This window comes from Littorina saxatilis, linkage group LG3 (assembly GCF_037325665.1).
Source record: "Littorina saxatilis isolate snail1 linkage group LG3, US_GU_Lsax_2.0, whole genome shotgun sequence".
NCBI classification, from domain to species: Eukaryota; Metazoa; Mollusca; class Gastropoda; order Littorinimorpha; family Littorinidae; genus Littorina; species Littorina saxatilis.
In genome coordinates this window covers 31,544,265-31,554,264 of record NC_090247.1, presented here as the reverse complement: position 1 = coordinate 31,554,264, position 10,000 = coordinate 31,544,265, and the positions used below count along the sequence as shown (strand labels likewise).

The window sequence follows — 10,000 nt, the reverse complement described above, 5'->3', positions numbered from 1 at the left end:
CCGGCTTTTCGTGAAAGTTGAGGCGGCACTGTCACGCCCTCATTTTTCAACCAAATTGGTTGAAATTTTGGTCAAGTAATCTTCGACGAAGCCCGGACTTCGGTATTGCATTTCAGCTTGGTGGCTTAAAAATTAATTAATGACTTTGGTCATTAAAAATCTGAAAATTGTAAAAAAAATATTTTTTTTATAAAACGATCCAAATGTACGTTCTCCTTATTCCCCATCATTTTCTGATTCCAAAAACATATACATATGTTATATTCGGATTAAAAACAAGCTCTGAAAATTAAATATATAAAAATTATTATCAAAATTAAATTTTTCAAATCAATTTAAAAACACTTTCATCTTATTCCTTGTCGGTTCCTGATTCCAAGAACATATAGATATGATATGTTTGGATTAAAAACACGCTCAGAAAGTTAAAACGAAGAGAGGTACAGAAAAGCGTGCTATCCTTCTCAGCGCAACTACTACCCCGCTCTTCTTGTCAATTTCACTGCCTATGCCGTGAGCGGTGGACTGACGATGCAACGAGTATACGGTCTTGCTGCGTTGCATTGCGTTCAGTTTCATTCTGTGAGTTCGACAGCTACTTGACTAAATGTTGTATTTTCGCCTTACGCGACTTGTTACATGTACATTTAGTCAAGTTTTGACTATATGTTTTAACATAGAGAGGGAATTGAGACGAGGGTCGTGGTGTATCTGTGTGTGTGTGCGCGTGTGTGTGTGTGTGTGTGTGTGTGTGTGTGTGTGTGTGTGTGTGTGTGTCTGTGTGTGTAGAGCGATTCAGAGTAAACTACTGGACCACTAGACCGATCTTATGAAATTTTACATGAGAGTTCCTGAGTATGATATCCCCAGACATTTTTTTTCATTTTTTGCGATAAATGTCTTTGATGACGTCATATCCGTTTTTTTGTAAAAGTTGAGGCGGCACTGTCACACTTTCATTTTTCAATCAAATTGATTGAAATTTTTGTAAAGCAATCTTCGACAAAGGCCGGACTTCGGTATTGCATTTCAGCTTGGTGGCTTAAAAATTAATTAATGACTTTGGTCATTAAAAATCTGAAAATTGTAATACATTTTCTTTTTATATAAAACGATCCAAATTTACGTTCATATTATTCTACATCATTTCCTGATTCCAAAAACATATAAATATGTTATATTTGGATTAAAAACAAGCTCTGAAAATTAAAAATATAAAAATTATTATGATCAAAATTAAATTTCCGAAATCGATTTAAAAACAATTTCATCTTATTCCTTGTCGGTTCCTGATTCCAAAAACATATAGATATGATATGTTTGGATTAAAAACACGCTCAGAAAGTTAAAACGAAGAGAGGTACAGAAAAGCGTGCTATGCAGCACAGCGAAACCACTACCGCGCTAAACAAGCTCGTCAGTTTCACTCTGTTTTGCACAAGCGGCGGACTACGGTCATTGTGAACAAATGCAGTGCGTTCAGTTTAATTCTGTGAGTTCCACAGCTTGACTAAATGTAGTAATTTCGCCTTACGCGACTTGTTTTATTTGTTTTACCTTAGGACAATCATAGGTTACACAATGAGACGTTCGGCATAAGGTTTATGTCCAGGCATCTACTTTAACTTTTTACAGTTTATCTTGCAGTTTAAGTAAATAGAACTAAGCCGCCGTGTTGTAAACCCTGTCAACCCACTTACAGTCACACACTCATCTCCCTCTACCTTCCATACCCCGGCTTATGTCCCCCTTCCACCTCAAACTTTACCCAAAAGGTTTGGTAATAAGCCAACCGGCCAGTTTTACTTAAGTTTCACATTTCGTTTTGTTTCTCTTCGCATCACTCCTTCTTGCTTTCTTTTGTGGTAATTTACACACAGGACTTTCTCAAGAGATTACAAAACGACTATACTGATAACGAGATAAGCTTCAAACAATTGATCAACTGACTGTTCCCCATTACTCTGTCAAGTTAATAACCACAATTTGGCACAAAACATATGTGACCCTCCACCACGAAATGAGTCGCATGTCACCTCGCGCGGTTCTGCGCTAGGCTTAATATAAGTCCGGGGAGTGTCTGGTAACAGTGTGAGCTTATAACTTAAACAGTTTTTGCTCTTTTCTAAAACGGTTTTCACCACTGGATAGAGCATAAAAAACTCTTTAGGAAAATGTAAAAATATGAAAATCATGTGTAACCGAGTGCCGTAACACTACGATCACCTCGGGAGGCGAAGTGCAATCAAACAGGATTGAAAATGTTAGGGCTAATTTCTTAGCCCTATAAAAACTGTTATGCAAACCCGAAGGTTTCCATGAACATACAGACAATCGGAAACCACCAGACCCCATCACAAACAGAATTCCACAATCCACCGGTGTTGACTTAAAGGCCAACAACTCGGGTGCAGAGTCTGCTGTGAAAGGAGCGGTAGCCTCCCCTGTCACAATCGCCCCCGTTTGAATGAACTCCGTCCCGAAGTTCCGAACCGGGGGACCACTGTCCATCCCAAGTTCGCAGAATGGGAACAGCACGAAAATGTTCAGTGGTCATATTATGCCATTACCTGAACATATCATGCCGAGTCCCATCCCTGCTCGCAACGCCAGATGTAACCGAGTGCCGAAACACTACGATCACCTCGGGAGGCGAAGTGCAATCAAACAGGATTGAAAATGAAAAACTGTCATGCAAACCCGAAGGTTTCCATGAACATACAGACAATCAGAAACCACCAGACCCCATCACAAGCAGAATTCCACAATCCACCGGTGTTGACTTAAAGGCCAACAACTCGGGTGCAGAGTCTGCTGTGAAAGGAGCGGTAGCCTCCCCTGTCACACATGCAAAGGTGACATGCGACTCATTCCGTGGTGGAGGGTCTCATATTTCGTCATTTCTACCATGTTTAGCGATGTAAGGCACGTTAATTCCGCCAATGTTTTTCAATTCTTCTTCTGTTGAGTAACCATAAAAGGGAAAGCCCACACCGTTTCTCATTTCTAAGCATTTTTATTATTTGTGACCCTCCACCACGCCAAATGAGTCGCATGTCACCTCGCGCGGTTCTGCGCTAGGCTTAATATAAGTCCGGGGAGTGTCTGGTAACAGTGTGAGGGTCACCTTAGTCACAGGCTTATAACTCAAACAGTTTTCGCCCTTTTCTAAAACGGGTTTCACCACTGGATGGAGCATAAAAAACTCTTTAGGAAAATGTACAAATATGAAAATCATGCAAAGGTGACATGCGACTTATTTGTGGTGGAGAGTCACATTTAATAACCATGTAAGGGGAAAGAATAATACCAACTATATACTTTTCAATTCTCATCCATTTGAATAAGCATGAAAAAAGGGAAGCCCACTCCGTTTCTCATTTTCTAAGCCTAGTGTTTTTTAATAACCATGTTAGCGATGTAAGGCGCAATAATCCCGCCAATGCGCGCGCAGACGGAGCTAGCCCCCATTCCGGAGTTTCGCAGGACGGTCGGTAAGAGCTCTGATGACAAGATGTATATGGTTCCAAACGCTCCAGCGATGCCCAGTTTGCCCGTCAGTGCCAGAACTGTGGTCACCCACTGCAGGGCTGTAAGAAAAAGCAGAGGTCAAGTTAACACAAAGTTCTACTCTATTTCAGCCAGGCTGTTGACTGAGCTAGATATTTACAACGAAAAGTGACCATGGCCACCGACGACAAATACTTTTGTGCTTGTTCTTAGATAGGATAGTTGCCTTTTTCCTCGTTCTTAGATGATTGATTGTTTTGTTGTATGGTGCTTTTGGAGTCTGGAATTTCAACGACAGAACAAGAGAGGTGATTTTGTTAATGTTCGATGTGAAGAAAAAATAACTTATGAAGGATTACGGTTTGGATTTTGTTAACTCTGAAAAGTAATATTTTCTGAAATGTTCTGGTGTTTTTTTTTTTGCCCTTTGTTTCTTGCGTATGCGTTCGTGAAACTTGGATTCTCAAATTCTGCCTAAAAAAGGGAAGGATAGCAAAGTATTTGTCTCTTGTTGTCAACAGCCTGACTGAATCCTAGTAACCTAAGCCCGTAGCCAGTGAGACTAAATGGATATTTGTGTGCATATATCGTCGACAACGAATGGAACTGGAAGACTTTGACAGAAGAGGAGTTTTTTGTATGAGAAGTTCAAACTTTTTTTCGTCCAGAACGGGTAAGGAAATATCTGTACACACTCACATCCTTCTGTTTAGATTGTCATTCTTGGCAAGCTGTGGTGTCTTAAAAAGCATGTGCAACCGTTTGAGCTTGGGAAAAGATTGATTACTTTTGTTTCGGGAAAATGCTGTGAAAATTGCCGATTTTGGGGGGAAATGATAATGAGCGTAAGCTGGATTCACTCATTGGCTACTGGCCTGTGAACCTGTGCTGCTAGCAGAAACACCTTCTTGTTAGAATCAACAAAAGAAAGAGAAAATCAAAGAAAAGAAAACTGTTTTGTCTAGCAGTACAGGTTCATCACGAGATGTTTGTTTCATCAGAACTTAATGAAAGTTTTATCAGGAGAAAGAACACTGGAGTGAGTGTTTTCACAAGTCCCGGATGTCCGCGAAGACTCAGCACAGCTGGAGGTACAGCTTGCAGATCTGTGAACATTCAATGATGTCATCATGGAAATTACACCTTTTGTGACGTCACGTCTGCCGAAGTAGGTCGCCCACTGATGAATCCTGTTCTTCTTTTCTCTCATTGGTCCTTGAAATTTGAATACGCAGATCAACTTTCACAATGACACTGTAGACGTCAATGTCAGGGAAAAAAGCCCCCATTTTCGTTTTAACGAGAAGAGTCTACACATCTTAATGACGTTTAGCGTAGTCAGTGCACTTTCTTTGTGAGTGAAAGTGTTAGTTATAGAAATAAGTTGCTGTAAGTGTTTACTAGGCACCAAAGTATTAATGCTAAATGTATTATTCTTGTACAGCGTTGAGCACCAGTGAACATCATCTGCAAAAATAAAAACCATACCAAATAAATACAAAGAAATGTGGTGCTAAAAATAAACAGTACACATGAGCAAAAAATAAAAGATAGAGTCAGAACTGTACATAATGAACGTTTGGCAAATACAAAAATGAAAGTATTACCTCATGGGCAATATCTTAATTGCACCGAATGCACTCAAAGCAAAATACATTTTACGGGATATGTATAATTATGCCGTTGTGTAGCAGAACTCCCAATGAATCCTCGTGCAAAGCCAACATGCAAGATCAAGAGTACGATAAGCATAAAAAAACACGTAATTTAGTGCTAATAATGAAAACAATCACAATTTAGGTCAAAAGTGATCGACTACAAACATGTCACTTTATTTCTTGACAAAGGTGTTTACAGTTTATTAGCTAAACAATATTTTTTTCTTGTGGGGGGGGGGGGGGGGGGGGGGGCGTCAATTTTCAGCCTGATGTCTAACAGTAACAAACATTTCCATACAATGTTATTATAATGCCATTTTTGTTGAGATTCGGTCTCTAACTACTATTTATTTTCCTTCAATGGTCCAACTGTAATGATAATTGCTGGTGACATATATATATATATATAACAATAAGTTGGAAATATATGCTCACAGTTAAGACCTGTTCCCCCGACATTTCTGAAAATGCTAGCACACATATGAATCGACCGAAAATCTTTGATCCAATTTATGTATCGACTTTAGAATGACTTCTGCCATGTAAACAAAAGCAACAAAGAAAACATAGTATTTCGTTTGCACCCTGTACATTTATCATTCCACACCATATATTCCATAAATACAAAAACCGGTGAAAAAAGCCAAATATAACAAACACACACGTGCACACATATATGCACGGACGCACACCCACACCACACCACCCCCCACCCCACCCCCACCCCCCCCCCCACAGAAAACAAAACCAAAACGTAAACCATCAAACCAACAAACACACATATATATACATATAACCTATATAACATATAACCATGCGAGCCAGGCCAACGTAATCTACTCACAAGGGGGCGCATACAGCACCGGAAGTAGGGTGGCTGTGCACGTGACCCCAGCGATCATGAGCAGTCCACAGCACAAGGCACGGCGTCCAATCCTGTCCAGCAAGAGGATGCAGATGACAAAAGACACCAGCTCCACCGCTCCCGACAAAGCCAGGTTGACGTATACACTGCCCCCTAGGGTTCCAACATTCCAACTGAGTCCGTAGTACGTTGTGCTTGTCACAAACCTAGGACAAACAAAACGAGTAGCAGATTTGAGAACATAAGGATTAGATAGACTGAGACGAGTTTCACTGGGCCTGACGGAGCCAGGTTTACGTATACGCTGCCCCCTACCAACGTTCCAACTGAGCCCGTAGTACGTCAGGCTTGACACAAACCTAGAGAATACAAAAGAAGGATCAGACAAAGACACGTTGACGTTCACTCTAACCCATATAGCTTCCCAACGTTCCAACTGAGCCCGTAGTACCTGAGGCTGGAAACAAACCTAGAGAATACAAAAGCAGAAAAGAAGGATCAGACAAAGACACGTTGACATTCACGCGGCCCCCTAGCTTCCAAACGTTTCAACTGAGCCCGTATTTCGTCAGGCTTGACACAAACCTGGGATAAACAAAAGGAGTAGCAGATTTGAGTACACAATAGGAATTAGATTGGCTGAGACGAGCTTCCCTGCCCTACAGGTTGACGTCCCAACGTCCGTCGTACAAACTTGAGACAAACCTGGGGAAAAAGATAAGATAGATTCAAGATGATAATTATGACACACCGAGTCTGAGATATGAGCAGTGAATAAACCCAAACTCAAAGAGACAAATAAACAAACATTAAATTAATCAGAACACCCAGAGTAAAACATTTGAACGGTAAAAGAATCAGAACGCACAGACTGAGACAAATGAGCATTACTATCTGGGAAATTGTGGGCGTCCTGGGGGAAATTTTGGAAGATGTGAGAAAATATGAAGACACTGGGTATTCACGTATATATATAAACAAAGATTTCTAGCGAATCATGGATCGTGTTGTTTTTCAGAAACTTTGCAAAGCACTATTCGCGGCAGATTTTCCAAACACTGTTATTTCTTCAACACAACCACACGCTCACCACTTACTCCCAAACCACGACCAGGGTGCACGAAGCGAAACTGGGTGCCGCCCAAACGTGTTCCGATTGGATGTAAATCACAACTAATCTCTTGTGTGGGCTCTTGGGTGGCCGAGTGGTAACGCACTTGCGCTCAGAAGCGAGAGGTTGCGAGTTCGACCCTGGGTCAGGGCGTTAGCAATTTTCTCCCCCCTTTCCTAACCTAGGTGGTGGGTTCAAGTGCTAGTCTTTCGGATGAGACGAAAAACCGAGGTCCCTTCGTGTACACTACATTGGGGTGTGCACGTTAAAGATCCCACGATTGACAAAAGGGTCTTTCCTGGCAAAATTGTATAGGCATAGATAAAAAATGTCCACCAAAATACCCGTGTGACTTGGAATAATAGGCCGTGAAAAGTAGGATATGCGCCGAAATGGCTGCGATCTGCTGGTCGATGTGAATGCGTGATGTATTGTGTAAAAAATTCCATCTCACACGGCATAAATAGATCCCTGCGCCTTGAGTCCGAGTCTGGAGATACGCGCGCGATATAAGACTTCATATATAACATAATCTCAATTTCACCCAACAAATCCCTGTTTTGCATCGTGTACCTCAACCCTGGTCGTAGTGTGAGAGTGAGAACGGGAGGGTGAATCTGATGGTGAGTGCGTGGTTATAGGAAAGAAAACATAGTGTTTGGGAAATCTGTGTGAATAGTGATTTACAAAGTTATTAAAAAACAACACTATCCGTGATTTGCTGGGTGGCACCCAGTCCAGCTTCAAGCACCTCAGCCCTGATGCCTACCAAGCAAAGAAGATGATGAGATGCCTGAAGAAGAGCCTGACGTTGGAGCAGGCCTTCCACAGCGGCACGCTCGCAGTCTGCATGCCCATGTGCGTCTTCTCCAGCAGGCCCGGGGGCAGCGTGACCTTGTTGACACGTGCCGCACGTGCTACGATTCTCTCTGCGTCTGACACGCGGTTCTTGCTCAGCAGCCAGCGTGGAGACTCGGGAATCAACCTGTACACAGAGCAATGAATACGTTCATTTTGAAGCGAACAAACAGTGAAGTCTTGCACTCTGCATGTACTTTTCCTCAATATGTGACTCAATAGCTTTATGATGACTCGGTCATTCCCAACCCCCCCCCCCCCCCATGGATTTTGACGTAATGGCTGAATAAGCAACTGCAATGCATCCTTTCAAAAGAACTCTGCATACAACCAGAATTAAAAGAAGCAGAGCGAAAGAGGAATAGACTGATTGAAAGCTTTGCAAAAAAGACACATTGCTGTTTGCCAACTTACTGTACTTATTCCTAGAGTATGTTACAATAAATCATCGTATTAGACTAACTGTTCGCTCCGAGTTCTTCTAAAAGCAAGACAACTTCTGAGGCGAACAGTTCTACTCTTCTTACGTGTTAACGAGACCGAAAAACACCCCCTCAGGACAATACATGAGAAGAAACATAACAGCAAAACATTACCTCTGAATAGCTCTACTTGAAATATAACAAAAACATGAAAATATGATCTAAAGAAAAATTTACTCTTATTTACTTACTGCCCGTTATGCCGGTTGGCATGTAGGGCAGCACACAATTTACTCTCCATGCTATTTAATTTTTTAGGAAAATAGGCACACACAAAAACAGAAAATCTTCGAACAAAGCTATATGCTACAGAAAGGCACACCCTCGCAGAAAAGTTTCTTCGTGCAATTAAAGCAGTATAAGAGCAAAACAAGCTTCGAGAAGAAGAGCTGTAACTGTACTGACCACCAGTAGGAGAGAAGAGGGGCAGCCAGGATGGCCGTGGCCAGCTGGAGGTTTGACCAGTCCCTCAGCCAGTAGGCCAGTGGTGCCAGCAGCATCATTCCCACTGACCAGGCCGCCATGATCCCGTACCCCGGCCACACTCGCTTGCTTGGACCTACCAACTCCATACCTGTGTGAAATATAGAATATGAGTCAGAGGTGCGTCAGAAATACGAGGCTGCTATGATCCCGTATCCCGGCCATACTCGCTTGCTTGGACCCACCGACTTCATACCTGTATGACATATGGTATTGTGAGTCAACGGTACGTCAGTAAGACCAGGCCACCATAAACCCATACCCCGACCATACAAGCTTGGACCAACCAGCTTGGTGCCTGTATGAAAAAGCATACTGTATGAGAATAAGCCAAATACAAAGTCAGTTTATCAGAAATTCAACACCAATCTGGACGGACCTATCTTTATTGTAAGATGTCTATGCAGGAAAGGAGGTACCTTTAAGAACGTTCGTCCGACAGGAAAAAGTCCAATAGCGTGAAATTTAGCATAGTTCTGTTGATCCCGTTTAGCATGTATTCAAATATGGAACGGTAAGGAAGAAATATTCACTGAGAACAAAAGATGAGCAGATGAAACCCGACACGGACATTCCCAGCGGGACATTGAAGATCATCAGCATGACGTAATTCCTCGCCCACGTCAGAGCAAACGCTGACGTCACGTGCAGCACGATGGACAGCATCATTGCTATCTTTCGTCCCCACCTGCGTCAGAAATAAAGTAGTTTCCATACAAAGTTCCTTCTTCCTCTACACCAAAAATAAATTCATTGAGTTTCACGATTACAAACACAAAACAAAACCCAGATACCACACACCCCACCCCCCCCCCCCCCATCCACTCAAAAACAAACAAACAACAAAGACAATACCAAAAACCAAATTTGATCAACGGAAACGCAGATTTTCAAGTTGTTCCCTTATATTCCACAGAAAACGCTCTTCTTAGGAAAATAAGTCAAGGCAAATGACTGTCCCCTATTACCCCTAGTCCCCCTAACCGTACCTTCCCCCACTCCCTTCAGTGTCCCAACTCATAGTTCCACAATT

At 42.1% G+C, this 10,000-nt stretch overlaps 1 protein-coding gene across 3 annotated transcripts in view; it reads right to left on the bottom strand.

The window, feature by feature from the left end:
- The window catches only part of LOC138962158 (organic cation transporter protein-like), a 29,242-nt gene that overhangs the window by 4,384 nt on the left and 14,858 nt on the right, over positions 1-10,000 (bottom strand). The window contains exons 5-10 of one of the 3 annotated variants that reach the window (XR_011454420.1): positions 9,501-9,655; positions 8,890-9,058; positions 7,914-8,129; positions 6,013-6,239; positions 4,654-4,977; positions 3,456-3,590 (exon numbers count right to left, since the gene is read on the bottom strand). Coding sequence is in view for 2 of the 3 variants with exons in the window: in XM_070333885.1 (XP_070189986.1) it covers positions 4,754-4,977; positions 6,013-6,239; positions 7,914-8,129; positions 8,890-9,058; positions 9,501-9,655 (991 nt within the window). In the remaining variant the exon portion in view is untranslated. Of the gene's footprint in view, positions 1-3,408; positions 4,978-6,012; positions 6,240-7,913; positions 8,130-8,889; positions 9,059-9,500; positions 9,656-10,000 lie in introns of those variants that run through there. The other 2 variants (XM_070333884.1, XM_070333885.1) reach the window with 2 other exon arrangements.